The sequence below is a fragment of the Tinamus guttatus genome, unplaced genomic scaffold (genome assembly GCF_059628265.1).
Source record: "Tinamus guttatus ecotype Peru unplaced genomic scaffold, ASM5962826v1 Tinamus_guttatus_pri_ptg000837l, whole genome shotgun sequence".
In the NCBI taxonomy this organism is placed as follows: Eukaryota; Metazoa; Chordata; class Aves; order Tinamiformes; family Tinamidae; genus Tinamus; species Tinamus guttatus.
In genome coordinates this window covers 284,094-304,775 of record NW_028289371.1, presented here as the reverse complement: position 1 = coordinate 304,775, position 20,682 = coordinate 284,094, and the positions used below count along the sequence as shown (strand labels likewise).

At 39.7% G+C, this 20,682-nt stretch overlaps 1 protein-coding gene across 1 annotated transcript in view; it reads left to right on the top strand.

Annotated features, from left to right (window-relative positions):
- The window catches only part of LOC104575070 (dymeclin), a 150,999-nt gene that overhangs the window by 53,299 nt on the left and 77,018 nt on the right, over nt 1-20,682 (top strand). Inside the window, exons 8-9 of the mRNA XM_088537660.1 lie at nt 16,443-16,607; nt 19,911-20,089. Of these exons, the coding sequence (XP_088393786.1) occupies nt 16,443-16,607; nt 19,911-20,089 (344 nt within the window). The remainder of the gene's footprint in view (nt 1-16,442; nt 16,608-19,910; nt 20,090-20,682) is intronic.

Here is a 20,682-nt window from a genome sequence, read left to right as displayed (position 1 = left end):
CTAATAATGGGAGGTGACAACCAGCTGGTTGGCAACATTTCTTCCTCTATGACTCTTCCTCTTTATGTGATATATATTGCCCCCCATTGAATATTGTTGGTGCTGTCATTTCTGTTAAAGGTGAAATTGTACGTTTGAAATTGTACGTTGGAACATAGTCATCACTCAGTGTCTTGTTCATTGCCTCTAGTTCAGAGCAATCTGGGAGATAAAACAGAATAAAGGGCCTTTGAATTTGTAACAATGATTCTTGGCCAGGGATTAAATGTAATCTAGGTTACGCAACTGCTTATTATGAATGGGCTTTGTGTAATTGAAAGTGCACTGTTTTACATTTTTGCAGTTAAGAAAGTTGTCCTAGAACAGTCTTAGTGTAGACAGAAAATATGCTCATTAGCTTTGTGCCTATTCTTATCCCACATTCTTTATATTTTTCTTTCTGTAAACTTCAAACTGCATTGTCTTCTGTCATTACAATGTTTTCTGCTGGAGTAGCTCTTTTGGTTATAATTGCTTATTGGTGAGCACACATATGTTTTTCCCTGTCTGAGATCTATTTACACTCCCTACCCAGAGCTCTAAGCTGCTCTGAAGCTTTGCCAAAATTGTTCTGTTTCCCAAACAAATGTTTTTTAGCTTCTGTAGCAGTCGGAAAAGAAAGTTCTGGTGACAGCAGTTGATGCAAATGCGTAATTTAATTTGCAGCACTAAAATGAACAAATGCAGAGGGAAAACCATTGTAGGGCTGAGTGAGTGCGTTTGTCATTCACGCTAAGGCTATTTCATGAATTGAAAATATGTTTAATGGGGGCTCCCTTGGGATTGTGCAAGTTTAGTAAACAAGTACATTAAGGGATGCGAAACAAAAAAAACCTTAGCAGACTTTGTAAGCCTCTTGTTTTCTTCTCCACTGTTTTGCTTTTACCTTGGTGCACTCTCTCTAGTTGTCAGAGTCTTTTAATAATGATAATTTAAGTAACTTTATTTCGAGCAATAAATAGAGAATAAAATCTAATCAGTAATTTCTATATCAGTTGCTTTAAAAAATTAAAAATTGGCTTTAATTGTAGTCTTATGTAGCGTACCTAGTCAGGTTAATGCATTGTCACATATTTTGTAGCTTCTTCAGGAATCTTAATTCTTGCCAAATAGAAAATGTTTATCATCTTGATCATTTGGCTTCATAGTATTTTAACTGGAAGAAGAGGGGAGGAAAAAATCTTGTGCAATTTTTTTCAGTCTTTTTTCTTCTATATTCCTGTACCTTCCCCCCTTCTCTTTTTACACCATCACTCTCTCAAACTCATGCCATCTTCTGATATTTTAAGTAACTTTCAGCATCTTATCAATATGTCAAGAACTGGCATATTTACAAATTGCAGTAGTCAATTCATGGAACATGAGAGCTGTGTAATAGTTTGCTTCGGTATATATTTAGAACCCTCCAGTTAGTTAATTTTAGATTAAATTTTCTCTGTGGCTTGGCACATACTTTAAACAAGCACAAGGCAACTACTAAAGCAAGAAACCTGAAATACTTGTAATTATTGCACCTTATGTACAAATTAATTCCTTTGTTGTGTAGAGCTGACGTTTTTTGCTGTGACTTTATCCTTCTTAGGAGACAGACTTTGGAGGGAAATAATGACTGTATAAATTAACATGTGTAGCACTCTCTGGTAGTGTGGATGTTGTGCTAGACACAATTCCCTATGAAGTGTGGTGTCTGTTATGGAAATTGGCACTGCATCCTTTCTCAGGTGCAGGAAGGGATTTTATGGTCTGCTGGAATGCCAAGTGCTTTTAACTAGAATTGAATGCGGTCCTCTCTTCATAAATCATAGCCATGCATGTGTGTGGGTGTCTTATCATTAAACTCTTGTGTCTGCGTGAGAAGTGTGGGAGGTAATAAAAGCTTGGGAGATAATGGTGATGTTCATAGATTCTGCTTGAGTGTGTAAGGTATGGCTATGCAACTTTGTCCTGAATGTAGGTCTTTCCATTAGGAGTAAAACTTGCTCAAGTGTGCTGGGATAATCTGAAGATGCCATGTGTCTCAACCACCAAAATATATAGTTATGAATCTGGTGGGCTATTGCAGCAGTGCTGGCCAGCTGTATAAATGGTGATAATTTAGTTAAAGCAGTCAAACAACTGGATCAAAAATAAAGTCTACTTGACCAACCTGATTGCCTTTGCAGTGGTAAAATGACAAGGTTTGTGGATGAGGGAAGAGGGGTGGAAGTTGTCTACATTGACTGTAGTTGGTTTGGATTTGGTCTCCCTCAGCATCTTTGAATGGGATGTTATGGTCTAGATGGGTGGACTAAGTGGGTGAAAAAATACCTGGATCATCAGGTTCAAAGAGTGGTGCTTAATGGTTCATACTCCACCTGGAAGCTGGTTACAAGTGGAGCTCCTCAGGGATCTGTGCTGGAACCTCTCCTGATCGGTATCTTGATGGCTGACCTGGAGGAGGAGGCAGAGTGCCCCTCCATCACTTTTGTGGGTGACCCCAAACTCCAGGGGAGCCCAGGGCCATCGTTCAGAAGGACCTTGGACAGGGCTAGTAGGAAACTCGTGAAGGTCAAGAGCAACAAAAGCCAAGTGCCGCCGCTGGGCTGGAAATGATGACTGTAGTGGTAGAGATGGGACCCTGGCTGGGGGCAGCTCTGCCACCTGCCCTGGGGTCTCAGTGGACGGCAGGCTGGGCAGAAGGCAGCCGTACGCCCTGGCAGCCAAGGCCAGCAGCGCAGCACCGTATGGACAGGAGTGCAGCTGCCAGTGTGCATTGCCTACCGTGAAGAAGCAGAAATGTCATGTCCTGCATCCAAAGAAGCCCTTTACAAACTGATGCTTTTTTTTCCCTAAGTTTTCTACAAGAATGTCATTTGAGGACTGAACCTCATCCAACTGTGTAGAGGAATGGTTAGAGAGCCGCGGACATGGCTGCCCAGCAGGCCTGCTCAATTCCAGCCTTCAGGTTTCAGTGAAAGAACAAAGGGACTGCTGACTAGGAGATAAGGAAGTAGACCAAGGTCAGAGGGAATAAAAGAGCTGTTGAACTAAAAGGATGAGCTAAACAAGTAAGGGGGGCTGTAAGGGTCTTAGTTAGATCATTGTCTACCAATTAGGAGCCTGTGTAATTACATCACTAACTGTTAGAATCATATAAATGTACTGCATGTAAGCTAATAAACGAAGTCAGTTCCAGCTTTTATGAAGTTGTTGTCTGGCATTCCTGACCCGCTCCAAGCTGCAACACAACTGAAGGTGAACTGTCCCAGTAAGGCCTGAGCAGGGACACTGTCAACTGCTCCTTCCACTTCTGCATCAAATCTGGTGATCCTGTGGCCACCATGTATTGGAAAATGAACCTACCAACCTGTCATCAGTGGTGACAGGGAACTGTCCCCTCAGCCTGCTGTGTGAAAAGCGCCCAAAGCTTCTTGCTAATGATGGAAATTCTTCATTTAGCTCTTGTGCTATAGCCTGATCCTTTGTGAGTGCTGCAGTGACACCTAAGTCATCTTTTGGCCTCTCTGAGGAGCTGTTTTAAGATTGTTCATAAAGCTTCTACTGTTAATTTTTACATCTCTAGCAAGCTGTTCCTAAATTATTTTTTGGCCTGCCTTGTTGTGAGGTACATTCAAGTTGCCAAAGTTTATATACCTATTTTCTTTCGTGATTTGGAAAATATTTTAACGGCTTTTTAATAGTCTGTCACTTATACAGTTTAATGAAGATACATTTCTATTCTTTTAGAGACCTCTAAAACTATTTTCTTACATATTTCTTAATCTTTTGCATATGCACCAATTCAATGATGACTTCCAAAGTATTCAAATGCATTTTGATGAGATTCTTCAGAACTGGAGTAATCCTCTGCACATTTTATGGTTAATAGACTTTAGGAATACTTATATAAATAGGTGTGTATGTGGGAAGTTGGTGGAGCTTTTGTTTGCTAGAAGGAAATTAAAACATGACCTTGACTGAAAGTCATGATTTTTCCTTGTTTGAAAGAGAAAGAAAAGTCAAATTATGGGAGCTTTTTGGTAAAATCTTGGCTGGAGGGAGAAAATCTAGGTCGAATCTGTTAAGATTGGGAGATGTTTCTAGGCATCACAGCAATTGACAGCTGGTTGTTTCATAATTACTGTGTCTAATAACTCTATATGCATTTGTAAATATAAGTACCTTACACAATTTATATATAAATTTAATATAGCATATACATAATATAATTATATATAAATAAAATACAGAAATGCAAAATTGATATAATATGTAAAATTTTAATATGTCTGGAAAAAATTATTTGTGTAATACCACTCTTGGCGCCAGGTTTATTTGCATAATTCATTGAGTTCTGAATTGAACCTCAATATTTTAAGTTCATGGAACTGCTGTTCTCTGCTGTTGGGGTTCTTGGACTATATCTGTCCATGTGTGATCTGTCTTTATTTTTTGTTCAGTTTTATTAGGAGTTATCTCAGAGCCCTATCACAGAAAGTTTTCATCCCTGAATAAGCTATTCTGACTATGTTTAATAAATCAGATATTTCTTAGATGGTCGTTACCTTAATACTGAATTTTTCACTGCAGCTGTAGCACAGTCAATCTCATACCTCTTTCCTACTAGTCTGACATTGTTTTTTCCTGATGCATTCAGAAAATTGGGCAGCTGACTACTTGCTGATATTCTAGTTTGATCCACATTTCAGGATCTACTCTGTATACCTATGGATTGTTTCTGGAAATATTATTTCGCTCCCGGCTTCAATGAGAAACTTGAATTATGGTAAAGCCAATGAAATTGTTCTTGTGCTGAAGGAGCTTGCTAAGGTGGGTTCTCAAAAAAGATGATTAATGTTCAGTGATTTAACGAGGTCAAACAGGGCATATTCAGTCCAAGGACATATATAAGTAAACACTTTTATTAAGTCAAAATTTCTTATTTTTACAAATGAGGAAATAAAATGCTTGCTGTTTGACTAAAATTATATGATGAATTGACATTCGAATGAGGAATAAATTTCTACTCTCCCCTTCTCTATCCTCATCATTATATTTCTAGGCTTCACTTCAAGGTTAATGAAATATATGGCTTTTTGCATGTGATAACTTGTGTAAGAGTCCTGCTCAACTAAAACAGCTTCACATTATAAGGTGTATATATGTAATATATACATGTCTAATGTTGCTAATAGCAGTTTTTGTTAAGTGGAGTTTCAGACATATGCAATCAATACCCATTTTTGCCTTGCAAGGGAGTGTATTGCCAGTAGTGTTGAAGAACCCCTGTAATAAGGTAATTAAGGTAATTACCCTGCACTCGGAGTCAATTCGTCTTTTTTTTGACATGATGGTGCGCGCGCTTCCCACTGGTGCTGGCTTGCTGGTCCTGCCTGGGAGCTGGAGGGAGGGAGGGAGAGACGGGGGAGCCGCCCACCTCGCTGATGCTGATGCCGCCGCCCCCCTCCTCAGCCCGGCCGCGCAGACCGGACAGGGTGGCCAGAAGGGACTGAAGGAGCTTTGCCGCGCCGGGGCTCTGGCGATTCGCCCGAGTTGGCTGGGCCTCGCAGTCCAGAGGCTGCCGACTGAGCTTGCCCGGCAGAGGAGATGCCCGCGCCTCTCGCCTGCCGCGCATCGCGGAGGAGGACGGGGCGGCGGCGGCGCGGTTTGTAGCCGAGAGGTTTCTCATTAAAAACACCCCTTTAATAAAGTTTTCGTATGCATGTAGATGAGGCTGCATAGCACTTTCTGCAGTGAAATCCAATTTTCAGTTGCTCGTAATTTTTCCAAACGTCTGTGGGTTGTGATGAAACTCTTCATGCTGAGCGCCTTCCTTGGGCTGATTCCCCCCCCCCCGCCCCCCCCCCCCCTTTTTTTTTTTTTTCCTCCTTTTGGAACTGCTTTAATTAAAACCAGCTCTTCTGTTGCTGAGAATGAGATTAGGGAAAAATGTTATTTTACCAAAGCTGAATTCTTACATCTGTTTTTTTGGACTGTTTTAAAGCCTTCATGCCTTGGAACGGGCTCTCGGGATTTGGAGGGAGGCAGAGGGGGCTACACTGTGAACACGGGGCTGAGTCGCTCACAAACCCCATTGCAGTTTGCTAAATTTGTCTATGTCGCAAGGTCCTGTAGTTTGCCCTCTGCATACGTTATGCAGAAAAACGCATAAGGGCATTTGGACTTTGCCTCCTCCACTGCATGTTTGCGTGCAGTTGACGAAGAACAGCAATTGGGAAGATAGAAACCTCATTTTAGGTGCCTGAGCCTGGCAACGGTGCGTTTTCCCTCGTCTCTTCTATGTGTTTTTGGATGCTGGGCAAGTCAGTTTAAAAGGAAACCTTCTCGGGAGCCTCTCGCTGTATGTTCCTCAAGCTTGCGAAGTGCTATAAAATCCTGACTTCTCTAGAAAAAACATCTGTTAGGTGCCTTTGTCTAGTACAATTACAGAGCAGTTCTGCCAATGGGCAGTCTGAATTTCTCCTTCCCCCTTTCCCTCGTATGTAAGGATGGAGTTTTTTGATGTTCTTCTACTTCAAAAGCAATAATTAGCATCTGATACCATGATTATTACTACTTATAAATCATATTGGTCTCCAGGAAATAAGGCGTGTGTGATTGGTGACCAGATAGAGAACTTGAGTGCTTTCATGCATGGTAGGATAGTCTAGGGCATAGAAAACATAGATGCCTGTGATTTAAATATTTGTATCATATGCACAAGCTCAAGTACATTGTGAGCAGCCTTAACTTTTGCAGATTCCTAAATTTTTTTTTTCTTCCATAGGAGCTGCTGTTATGTATCTTTTGGCTCATGATGGAAGTGAGCCCTGCAGTAGGAGCAGAATGGGAAGTGCCGTCCTTACTGCTCATTTCAGTAACATCTCCTAGGTCTAATGGTTAAAAAAGTAATATTTTGTACTCACTGGTTTCAATGGCAGCTTCTCCTTTTTCCGTTTTTTTTTTTTTTTCAGAAATCCTGAAATATCAGTGATTAGAAGTAACTTCTGTTATAGTAACTTCTGTTCATAGACTTCTCCAAAATTCATCCTTCAAAAGGTTTCCCTTATACATGTATTGCAATTTTGTGTTTATAAATAGAAATACTTCATAATTATGCTTTTGCACAAATATAAAAATATGTATTCAACATAATTATAAAAACATTTTATGTACATGTGTTTATATGCATATATTACAGGCATATGTGAAAAGAGATAGAAAACCTAGAAACTAATGTAATATTTGGCCATTTTGATAAGAGGAGCATGTGGATTCACGCTGGCAGCCCTGTCCTCGACTCGATCAAACCTCTCTGCTAAGTGACCTTTAAAAGGTCCCCTCTGTCTCTGCAAGGGAGATTAGTCAAGGTGTGCAGGAATGTTTGCTATCAAATACTTGCAATTCTGTGAGTGCACATTATACCAAGCATAATTTGAGGACAAGGTTATGAGGATAAATCCAGACTATTCTGCAATATGCTAGGAGCTATTTTAATACTTTTGGCTGCAACTCTTCAATAAATAGCAGCCAGGCTCCCAGAAATGCCTGGCAGTCAGCGGCTCCAGTTGTTTCTTATGGGGCTCTATGTTCTCTCAGGCTCGCTGCTTGAAAGCCTCAGACCTCTCCCGTAGGGCAGAAATGGGAGAGAGGCTCTCCTGAAAATAAACCCTATCTGGAGCATGGAACACTTTTGAGCACCAGCCCTTTGAGGGACTTCTAACTTTTCATCTTCTGGACTTCTGTTAAATTGAAAACATTGCCTTAACATTGTGACATTTCCAAACATACAAGATTTGCTACTCTGAATACACTGCTTTTCTGTCTATTTTTGTCATAGCTGCATAGATGTTATGGTATAGGGGAGTGTAAGGGTGATCATTGTGGATTTTTTTCTAAGAACTTTTTTTTAAAATTTCATTACCATCTTTGTCAAAATATTCAAGCTGCTTCTATCTGTGCTTGTATCATAAATTCACCTTGATCAATTAGACTGTAAGTTAATTAATCTTAACTATTATATAGTTCATGAACATACGTGTCACTATGTCCAATTTTTCTGTCTGAAAATTTAATTCCTTTCTAAAAGCATGTGTAAGATTGCAAGAAGGCCTTTTTTTTTCTAAATGAAGAATCTATTTGAAAAGAAATTCTAGAATTTTATGGAAATATCCTATTTCTTTAAATATTTATGTGCAGGGACTGTGGGGACAGTTGCCATCTCCATCCTTGGAGGCTTTCAAGAGCCACCTGGGAAGAACTCCTGGTGCCACCCCATAGCTTGGGGCAGGCGGATGGTCTAGGGTCCTTCCAAGCTCCCTTCCAGCCTGACTCATCCTCTGAGATTAAACTCTGAAGAAATATATTTTTTTCCTTTCGTCTAAACTCTTAGAACTTCTCTCTCTTTTCCACACTCTTAGTCTGGTTTCTCTGAGGCAGAGGTTTGCTCCTGGCACTGCTCTTCAGTGGACTAGCACGATCGTTCTCTTGTCAAAACCAGTGCTGCTATCATCTTGCCAGGACAACTTTTGAGCATGTTTCCATGTTAGTTTCTGTGCCCAATTTTGTCCGATTATGTTGGCAAAAAATATTACTGGTTTGTCAGGGCAATTACGTACTTTCACAATGCTCCTTCTCCCTCTGTCCAAACCACTGCAGCATCACGGTACCAGGACAGTGCATTGTGCAAGGGCCCAGTTTCCAGTTAGAAAGGAAACAAAACAAAAAAACCTCTTAAATTTCTCACAATGCAACTTTCTTGTTGGCTTGAGGTTTGCTGCTCTATGCTGATAGCTGATTGAGTCAGACAGTTGTTGTCAAATGGATTCCAATCCCAAGTAGGCTGCAGTTTCCCACATTTCTCATGTTTGCCTCTCTCTGCTCTTCCTCTCCTTTTCTAACCTGCATTTAATTTTCCAGGTTTCAGAAAGTCATAATGTTTTGATATGGTCCCCTTATATAATCCTGTAAAACTTTTGTGTGTGTATGCAATCACATTTCTGGCTTTTTTTTTTCCCCCTTTTATTTTTTCCCCCCACTAGACAGTCTTCAGATGTGTATCAGAAATATTGTTTCCTCCCAGAAATCACAGCTTGTGTGCAGAGGAGTTGAAATAGGTGGTTTCAGGCACAGGGCCGGGCAGGTTGGCAGGGCCATAAGCAACGTCTGTAATGTCCCAGCTCTCTGCCCTGGGCCCATCATGGCTGAAAAGCAAATAGGGCTCAAAAGATGCTAAGCTTCTAGTTCAGAGGAGCTAACAAAAGTGTGCGAAGATTTCCGTTCTCATTCAAGCAAGTCATTCTGCTTCTATAGTTCTTTTTAATATATGTTGCTTGAAGGGAATTGATGGTTTATTAGCATTATTTTCAGTTTTATTTGACAACCTTGTAGCTTTTCCAGGAATTTGGTGTGTAATTTTCTTAATTCTTCTGTGTATCCATCCCCAGGTAGGTCCTCTGCTCAGAATAGTGATCCAGATATCAACAGTGTATCGAGGTGTTTCTGGGGTGTTGCTAAGAGAAGAGCAGCACGCCCAAAATGCTAATGTTATGTACACAACTTTACTGGGACAATTTAAAGGTGTTGAGTTAGTTTATAAATGTTTCCTTAGAGTTTTTGAGATATAATCGGACTTTTAAGGCCTGATATACCCAGAAAGGGTTCCCATCAAAGCTTTTGACACCTCAATAACCAAGCTTCAAATCCCTTTTCTTTAGATCTAAAATCTTGTTTTAGATGTTGCAAAAAGGGATCCCTGAGATCTGGTGGCTAAATAGATGAAATGAAATAAATGCTATTTTGGGGTAGATGAGGAAGATGCTTGTTTATTTTATCTACACACTTTAGTATTTGTAGCTTTTCACTGTGATGATGTTGAAGAGGTCATGCAAAGTGTCGGGATTAATTGCAGGAAGCAAAGTGGAAAAGACTTGTGAAGAAATGAAAGAAAAATCTGTATGTATAATTTGACCAGGCAACAAAGGAGCCCGATGACGGCACCTTTTATTTAAAAGGGTGTAAACACCGAACTGGGGAAGAAATGTTTTATGGTATTACATGGAGAGAACCACTTATAGGAATAAATGGATGCAATTGAACAAAGTAAAAATGTAGGCTGAATATTAGGAAAAAAATCTTAACGTTGAGGTTTAGATTATGGAACACTTTTCCCAAAGGAAAGTTTATTTTAAAAATGCAATGTCTTTTTATTTAATCTTTCCATAGCAGTAGGGGCACATTTTTAGGTCGTGTTTAGGAATTTCACACCACTTGCCATGGTCTTTTTCCTGCTTAAAAGGTAGAGACACAAGCGACTTTAGCCTTACACAGGGCTTTGGACCTTGGGCTAAGTGATAACTTGGTGGGATTTGGATCCTGGATCGCTGTGTTATTTCCACCAATCGTGTATTCACTGTGACCTTCCACTGTTGCTGTACCCCAAACCATAATGGGGTGAAGGGGGCCTGCAACTTGGCTGTTGTCTCAGCGTGCTTGCAGCACCGCACATGCTTTCCTAAAAAATCAAGCATCTCCCACCCAGGAATTCTTGTTGTCATCTGCTGATGACTTGAAAAGAAGCTAGTCTACCCGTATTTGAAATGTGATTTTGTTTTGCTAGACTGTGTGTCACCTAGAAACTGTTCATTCATAGTTAGCTTGAAAATGTCTTTCCTTCTACGTTGCAAATTTGGTTAATTCTGTTAGGCTAATGCCAGACAATGGGGAGCATGAAAAATACTGCTGAAAACACACAACTGCTGCTGTTGTTTGTATTGCCATGTCAGGTATAATGCTAGGTTTCCAAAATCTGTTATTTACAAAAACTTGCGTCAGCCGGTGTCACACAAAAAGTTATTTTACAATATTTAGGACAGCTGTTTTTACTTTTAAGTAAATAATGGTTTAAAGCAAATTATACTTTGGCTTTCCTACCTAAAAACTCTTTAGTTCCAAACTTTCAGTTTAGACCTAAATAGTCTGAACTTTTATTGGGTTGCTTTTGTTTTCCTTATTTCAGTGATGGGATTCATTGCTGTAGCTTATGTATATATCAAAAAGTTAATGCTCCTTGTGGGTTTGATATAGTGGGATGCTGGAATACTTAACATACAAATTCATTAACCATTAAAAAAAATCCATGTTTTGGCTGTTCCAGTTTTGCTGGTTTCTTTCTGAATGTTTCAAAAACTTGCAACAGGTCTTTTCTAAATTTAATGTAGTTGGTGTCTTGTAGTCATTTAAGCGAATATACTTGGTGTTCCTCACAAATATCCATTTTAAGTTCCCAAGAAGCTTAAGGGAGTGCTTATAAAGTAATAAAATGACTTTGACTTATAAGTTAGTGAGTGTCACCTTGGTGCAGGAGTTGCCTTGCTAATCCTACCTATCCCATTTCATTTGTGATTCCATGGCCACTTTTTCCTCTCCCATTCATTATCACATAACATCCCTGTGGCAATTCGAGAAATTGCTTACATGGAAAAGCAATAGCAGGAAAGTATTTATGTATTTTTAGCTTTCTTCTAACACAATGTAGCAGCTGGAAACAAGGCCAAGACCCAGCACAACGTGCACTGCCAGCTCTCTGTGGGCCACCAGAAAGCATTCATCAGACCAGAATGTGAGAACCATTGAACTGACTTAAGAAATGTGGCACATGCAGTAAGCATTAAATAATCATAGTATAAAAGAACAAAACTCGAGTTCCCAGAGCTGTTGCTTGGGCATAATAAGAATAAAATACCAATTTTTAATAATATGTTGTTTGCTGGTTTTGATGGAGGAACACCATGATAGTATCAGCTAGATGCTGTGAAGAATCACTTTTGCTTTAGTTCTTCATAATCCATATTTTCTGCAATGTTAAGTATCCTTGGGACATTAAGCAGTCATTGGTATGCTCAAAGCTTTATAAGTTGGGAAAATGAGGTGTGGAGCTAGAAGTTGATTTGAGTAGAAATATAGGCTGAAATCTAGTTTGTTCTGTTTGGTTGCTGTTTCTGTTGTTGGATTTTTGTCTGATGGATTTCTTTTAATATTTTTTTTCACTTACTGCTCAAGCCTAAGCCTTGTCTACTTATTTTTTATTCTTTCCATTTTTCAGCAAGGTAGGACGATTGCTATTTCAAAATGGCAAAATGAAAGTAAAAGACCAATAAGTGTTTTTCTTTTTTTGAAGTTTCACCTCTACCAAAACTCTTTCTTTTCAATCTCAAAAGTAGCTGCCACATAAATCTGGAGCATATAGGGCTGCTCCTGAGATCTCTCTAGAGAAGTATTTATGGCTCAAAGTTGGCACCGAGCAAAATAATTTCCAAAGCAATAAAATCCAGTGCCAGGATGATAACGATATATGATTAGGAATTGGGGGGTGTGTGTGTGTCTGTAGGGGAATGGAGGAGAAATGGATCTGCTCCAGCAATGAGAGAAATGAGCACCCATGCAAAGGTTGTGCCAGCATGAATTGAAATATAACTCTGTACTAAAACTTAAGGAAGGGTCGACTGTCCAAGGGAAGACTTCATGGCGTTTATTTATGAATCTGAACCACCATGGTAGAAGTTGGAGTATGGCTACAGTTTTGCAACAGCTATAGAATAAGGAAATCCTTTTCCCAGTTAGATAATTTGAAATAAGTAGCACAGAGGAAGCTGATGTTAACTGAAGGCTCTTCCAGGAAGAGGGCTCAGAGGCCTTGTCTTAGTGGCACGTCCACTAAAGGTTGGAAAACCAGGAAGATGCCTCTTGTGAAAGAATTACAGCCCATTCCACAAATATCACACAAGTCCTGCACCCCTGGGAGTTCACCGATATGCTAACTTTTAAAATCAGGGGTATTCAGTGCTTGATGGTAGACTGGCTATATACAGAAATGCTTCGTACTGAGTTAATTTAAAAGCAGTCTCTGTTCTCCTTCTACCTGTCTTTCAGTTTTCAACTTCTTTGAAGCGGCTAAAATTATTTAATCACAGGAAAAGTATAAATAAGTGTATTTATTTGAACTGTTTCCCAGGTAGACACGAGGCCAACACTCATTTGTATCTTCTTGATAGTGTGTAGCAGAGATCAGATGATTAGACTGAGATTTTTTTTGTAGCATTTTGTTTATATTAAATAGTAAACTAGTGCAAGAAAGCCCTTTTTTAGGGGGGGGGATGGTGTCATAATTTTCGTTTCACTCCTTAAGCATTGTTCCACAGTCTGGCAGCTTAGATCAAAATCCTGTGTTTGTCTTCATGTCCACGAACAGTATTTCCAGCCCTCTTATAAAAGACCTCTAATTCTGCCCTGCAATAAAGGTACCTCAGTTTTACGTTGAGCTTTCCCTTTATTACAGTAGGAGCCATCTGGAAACGCTGCTTGAGTTTGTGTGGTGGCACTTATCGGTGATCTGTAAAGACAGCAATTGAAATAATTATGCAAGGATTTCAGGAGCTGTAAAAAGCCCCCAAAGGGCTGATCTTGTTGGGTTGTTGAGGCTATTGTAACCACTTCATCGAAAACCTGGATAGTGTCTGAAACACAGAAAGGAGGGATTAGCGACGGTTTGGGAGTTGTAGCTTGTCCTTAGAGCCTCACAGAGATAAAGCATTAGGAAAACTCTTACAATCTGTATTTCATTTGGGATTTCGCTAAAATGATAGGAGAATAAGAGTAGATGAAGCTTAAGAGTGCAATTTAAACATGAGAGAAATATGAGCACTATATATATGCGTGAGTGTAGATGTATGTATGTAAAAGTATGCAAAATAATTTTATTCTGTGCTTTCAATGGTGCTACCCAATACCAGTACAATTACTTCTTGTGACTGTGTATTGATTTACATATTAAAAAGATGGTTTCTTCCCTTTATTCTTTTGTTTATAAGGTTGTAGTGAAGCAGAGTTGGAAGAGAGATTTGGGGCCATTTTTGTGTGTCTGTTCTTATTTTTTTTTGTTTGTTAAATGTAGCTTTTTATTGAAAAGAATATGGTGAAGAGAGCTCTGAAGGGCTTATGCAGCATAGCTTTATTTTTACATTTCACTTGAAAAGAAACTTAATATTTTAATTTCAAATGCTCTTTATAATAACTTCAAAATTTACATAAATTTAAAACAACAACAGTGCATCATGCAATACCTCAAATATTGTGACTGCAGGACACACAGCCACAGCCTTGGCTGCTTGCGTCTCCCTCTTCCCAAGCCGTTTGCCTTCTTGATGCTTCAATCGTTGCTAATGATCAGGAGCGATATTTTCCTTAGAAATGTCTCTTGACTTGAGAAACACTGGGAGAACCAACTGGTGTTTAGCACCTAATTTGAAATTGCAGTTTGGAAGTGGCACAAGTATTGGCGTAGGGATGCTTTTCTGGAGAAAGCAGCTTGCCAACGGAGACAGAGGCCGTATGGGTAATGGATCAGTGCCTGGGTTCCCCGTGAACATTATTACCTCATTCTCCCTGGTGGAAGATTCAACTTACTGGTGAGGATTTGGCTTTATCCATCTTTTCCCAAGTACTGAGGAAAGGTATAGTCATGGCAGATGCCAATCCTGGCAGGATGGAACGATGGAAAACCAAAAATGCTGGCATGGCTGAGAACTGCATTGAGCTTTTCCTTTAAGAGAAGAAATGTGCTTAATTTATAGTAACAAATAATGATTTTAAAAAGTTTTTTTCACTTTTTTATTTTTTTACTTTGTTATTATTATTATTAGGATTTCTTTGTGTGTTACATTTCTAGATAACTCATTATCTACATCCTAACTGTTCTGATATGTGGACCAATGGATCAAAACCAGGGCCATAAAGGATTCTTAGTGTAAAATGAGATTTTTGGTAGGAAGTTAAGGTAAGGGCAGAGCCCCAGTGACACTGAAGCTGTCATGTCCCACCAAAACGGATACATTTTACTCTTCCCCCTTATGCTTTCTCCTCAGTAATGCTGAATTTGCTTTGGTTCTGGTGCCTCATGTTTTCCCCAGTGTAATGTGGCATCGAGAGTGGTGGCAAGGAAAGGGGTCTGATGGAGAGGAGTGAGGGGAGCCTTCGTCCTCCAACGCTGCCTCCTCCCCATCCTGTTCCCCCATCCCTCTATAATAGGGCATGGAGCTAGTCAGGCTGCTTTGCTAGCAGGGCTGTAATTAAAAACAGGAATTTCAAATGCAGCATTATCATGTTGGAGTTAATTTTTTAATGCTGTATGTATTACATTGGAAAATTACTCGGCTTATGTTTTGGACCCAAACTCCACAGTTTGAGCAGGATAATTAGTTTTAGCAAGCAGTCTTCAGGAGCCGTGCACACATCTTATATGGGCACCTAGGTAAAGGGGGTAGATATATCCTAGCATGCAACCTTAATGTAGCTTGTGAGTGAATCACAAAGAGTTGATGTGGGATCACTAGTTCTTTGTGAAGTTTTGTTTTTCTGCTTAAATTTTTGGGTATGTAAAATGAATTACATTTTTATGTTTTCTTATATAAGTATTTTAGAGGCAGTTGTAAGAAAAGTAAAGTGGCAATTTGTCAAGAGAAATCAGTCAGGCTGACTGGCTTCTAGCAGCATCACTAGTGATTTGTGTACTCAAGCTTTTATTTCTTTTTAATTAGATTTTTAACTTTAGATTATTGCAAACACTTTGTGCTTCCATACCTATATGCTGCCTATTAACAAGGAGTTTCAGAACAGTGCAAGTTAAGTATTGTGCTGCTGCAGGTTGTTTCATCTTCTGTCTGAACATAAAATCAAAAGGCTAGCCTGACTAATAGCATAAAGCTTGAATTTAAATTGCTGCTAATCCTTTTTCTTTTTTTCTTTTCTCCCCAAGAAGTTAGTTATTTGGTATTGTGCTGTCTGCCCACAAATAATGGGCAGTGATGTCTTTTACAGGACTCTAAATCTGGGTGTTCAACTTTAAGCAGTATTAGTATTTGTTACTGTTCTCTGCCTAAAATATAATGAGGTTATTGAACTTAGAATGCGTAAGAAAAATGGTGGAATATGGACCAAGTTTGGATAATTAAGAGAGCAGTGTGCAAGCTGCTTTTTCTATCTTGGTATATTAGCATTACCAGGGTCCCTTCCTGAATTCTAGAACTGGTTTGTCACCTATTTTGTTGTTTAAGCTTCTCCCTATCAATATGTGCTTCGTTTCACTTCTTATTTCATTTTCATATCTTCTTATTAACTTTCTTGGATTTTCAGTAATCTCTCAGTTCCCATCTGGCTGTGCTCACTACTGTGCTACTCCTGAAATTTTCATTTTGTGCATTCCAGTAGGCAGGCTCATCATCTTGTTGCACAGATTGAGTTGTTCTTCTATCTCCTACATACTTGTGTGTCAGATGGCATCTCCATCTCTGATGGAGCTTTATTCGTTAAAATGTGAACATGCATAATATTTCTAAGAGGATTATGCTTTTTTGCCTCTTTTTCTCTAGCTGGCCTGTGGACGGTGTTCAGCAAAGCAACACCACAGCTGGAGCGGTGCTCCCCTCTAGCTAATCAGAGTCTCCTGCTTCTGCTCGTCTTGGCCAACCTCACCGACGCACCGGATACACCGAATCCCTACAGACAAGCTATTATGTCCTTCAAGAACACGCAAGGTTTGTATTTGCTCTTGCTTTTAAGCATACACTGATGAAAGTGAGGCGCTGTGGTGTTGTGGATGTTTAGATATTTTCTTTTTAAAACTTATTTTCTCTCCAGCAAGCCCAGTTAGGTGTAATAATAATTCTTCATTCTGGAAATTTTGTGGTGGAGTTTCTCAGCTGCTGGAATTTACTCAAAGGGGTGGAGGGAGAACAAGATACCTTCCTTCTGGATGGATAAACTTTAGAAAGCTTCGTAATTTTGTAAGATATAAATAAAAATGGGAGATATGGCAACAAGTCAGCTATCTGAAAGTCTGCAGAGGTCCCCTGGAACTTGATAGGACTTGGGGAAATTCTGGTTAGCAAGCACTGAGTTAAGAGTTTAAATAAGCAATGAAATTGTCAGCTGAGTCAATGTAGCTGACGTGTCCTTTCTTGTATTGGAAATGTGAGGAGAATTTGGTTAATTTTACTGTAAACACTTTTACTGTAAGTATTGAGCAGGCTGAGCTTATTCACATCCTAACGTGGCCTTTTCATCTATCAAAGCTTTTTTGGGGCAATTGAGATGAAGATTTTGATACAATTTTTTTAATCAGCTGATAACTTGTATGAATAACTTACTTTATAACTTTGTTTAATAAATAGTATTCTAGTTGACCAAGACTACTAGTAGATAACTAGTAATGCTTCATTAAAAACTATTATGCGTGAATCATTATAAAAATTTAAAAGCCTATTCTAGTCAAATAAGTCAATTCTAGTCAAAATAGCTTGCAAACCTGTATTTTTCCTAAATGTGTATATTTATAGAGTCACTTATTATTAAGCAGGCAGAAACTTGTTTCCACTAGCAATATTCATATACCTGAGCTTAAATTTGATTCCTGTGAACTTTCTGCGAATCTGGAAGAAAGAGAATGGTGTAGAAAAGAGAGGCTGGTTGCAGTCATAATAATCTATAGTATAATAATAGGAAAACTGGCTTTTAAAAAGTAAATTATATAATTTAATGGAGACAGAGCTAATAAAATTCATGATAGTTATCCTTTTTTCCTACCTGCTCAAGAATATTTTAACTTTTCTTTTGGTTGCTTTAATATTCTGTACAATCATACAGGTTTTATTGCTGTTACTGCATTCTATAAGCTTTTTTAATAACGTTTAGAAAAGAGCTTCCTGTTTTTTAAAATCTTCTCTAATAAAATAGATAGTACTATAAATGCAAATGATGTAGTATATAAATTCACTTAAGAGGAGCTTGAAGGTCAGTGGACTCTCCTCAGCTAATGATTGGTGGCATCAGCATCCTTAATAAAGCACTGATCTGATTTTATTGTCTACGTCAATTTTATCTGGGAAAGAAGAACATTCACGTGAAGGATGAGTGTTTTCTAGCAGCCGGTCTATAATGATGACCAGGGTTTGGAGGAGAGGAGAAGAAACGGTAATTCAGGGAAAAGGCCCAAGGGATCTGCCTTTCAGTTGCCTTTTGGTAGGGAGCATGCGGGAGAGGCAGCGTTCCCAGCGCTGCTGCGTCGGCCTTGCAGAGCGGGGAGCTGCTGCCAGATGCATCCTGCCTCCATGCAGAGCCGGCTCTCCTGCCTCTTGCTGAGCTGGGAGCTCCTGCAGGAAGGAGGACGTTTCGCATCCGTGTTTCCTGCTGAGTCCAGCTTTTTTCCATGGCTGTCCTGTGCAGAGGCCAGGAGACCGTCTCTGGAGCAGTCACTGCACGAGCCGGCTCCCAGAAACCCGCCAGGAGCTGTGGCTCTCCTTGGGTTCCTACAGCCCTTCCAAACCCAGTGTTCTTTCCTCCCCAAAAAAGTTGGAGGTGTTCAAAGTAATTGGCAATTGCCACGAGCATCCCTATCTGATAACTGTCCTGAGCAGTCGATAGCTCTTTAGAAACTCTGCTAGCAACATCCACAGAAAAGAAGGGGAAAAGTGGCCAGCACATATTTCAGAGGGTGAAATTTCTATACTTCTACCAGTACAGAGGTTTATCCAGAGGAATAGAAAAGCTTGGTAGGAAACCATGGAGCAGTGCAATTTGTGTTGGCTCCCAGTTCCTGTCCCCAGACACCTGACTGGTGTAGATGCTCCCACGATTTTCCGTGGAGATGCAGGCTAAAATCTGCAACGTCCTTGAAGCTTTGGGAAAGGGAAGACTCAAATGCAATATTGCTGCCTAGCATGCCTGTTCTTGTACTACAAGTTGGAAGTCCTGTAAAATAGCAAGTTTTTAAATTTGAGTACTTTGTTCTTTTTCTTCATTTTTGGAGGCTTTTCTCCCTTAAAATTCCCTCTGTCTAAAAATTACTGTGCAAAAGGTACTTCTGCCATGCTATTTTCTACAGCAGAACTTTCCTCAGTTCATGCACTTGTTTTTTCTCCTTAAAGAAAGGAAAGAATTCAGAAATCCATAGTGTGTAGGGTCTAAGGGATTTTAGTTAAATTCTTCAACTTTGGGCACCTTATTTATAGCAATAAAGTAATTTTTAAGTCCAGACAATAGCATACTTGAGCACCCAAACTGTTGCTGTCCCCAGCATACTCTTTTGCCATGAAATTGCTATTTTTCCACGTGCTTAGCTTGTTTGCATTCTCAGAAAGGATAACTGCATGCTGTTGTGAGAAGGTTATGGGAACAGAAATCTCTTCTGTTTTATTTCACTTCTAGCTCTGCCACAGCTTATATTGTATGTGTGAACAACCTACTGCTACTTGGAGTGTCATTAGACTTTGTGACATGGCGTTTTAAATCATATTTAATTACACCATTAAAGAAATATCCTGCATGTTTAACAGTCATGCAACACTTCTAGTTCAGGCCTCTCAGTTTCCTTGCAGTGAAACACGTGCTTCAGCCCTTCATGCAGACTAGTCCGGAGGAGAGAGTCCAGCTCAATGCAGGTGAAAACTGGGAAGTTTTAGTTTCAGGGTTGCAAAGCCCATTCATCAGTGAAGGTTCTGTAACTGCTGCTTTTGCAGCAGCCCGTGGGATTGCTTTCTTTTTTTAATAGTAAGCACTATCTAGAAGATCAGAGCACTTTTATTTTAGAAAAGGGCTGTCTTGTGCAAATGCAGGTGTCTCACCAGCTCTCATGTAGAACAGCCTCAGCTTTCGGACACCACTGAAGCTCTCTGAGGTTTTATGGCCATTTGGTGACAGTAGTCTCAAGTGATATGTTTCCCCCCATCCCCCCTCCCCTTTCTTACTGTGGTTGTAGAAAATATTTCACCCAGAGATTTAATAAAACAAGCATGTAAGTAAATATTTTTTGTTAAATATGAGTTTTGGTTTCTTTATTTCAGATAACACGACATTTTCTTCATCAAACCCACATGCTTTCCAGATTAATTTTAACAGCCTATACACAGCTTTGTGTGAGCAGCAGAAATCAGATCAAGCGACTCTTCTTTTGTACATGCTTCTGCATCAGAACAGCAACGTGCGCACATACGTCTTGGCCCGCGCAGACATAGAGAACCTTGTAAGTATTGATGTGTTGTCTGATACTCCAGAGGGATTGATCCAGGGAAGCTTTTATGCCACTGGCTGTTCATGTTCCCCCTTCTAAGGCAGTGCCAGCTCTGACCAACTTATTCACCTTCATTTTATCATCTCAGCAGTGTTGCGCAGACCAGGCTACAGTGGAGGTAGCCGAGGCTACCAGACTGGCTGTCCCTAATGCCGCTGCCAGTCTGAGACAGCTGAAAGCTGCTGACCTCTGGGCAGACTGTGAGAAACTGGTTGCGGATACTGCCCTATTTATGACTTTGTTTTTCATTTTCAGATGTTCAGGCCAAAAAGCAAGTTTACTGTGCATATTTATGCATAATAGTTAACAATATGAGCTGGGACTTCACTAATACGACAGATGTTCTACTGAGTTGACCTGTGCAAATGTCTGAGACTGAAGTTCCTCAAGGACTAGTAGTTTTTCCTTAGAAATGCAGCTGGACCGTCATTTTAGCTGTTTTGAGACAAGGTTGTGGTTGATGGCCAATGTAACAGCCACCTGGCATGGGTTTTTTGTAGGATATAAACTAGCTTTTGCCTCCTTCTATATTTAGTAATGTCACA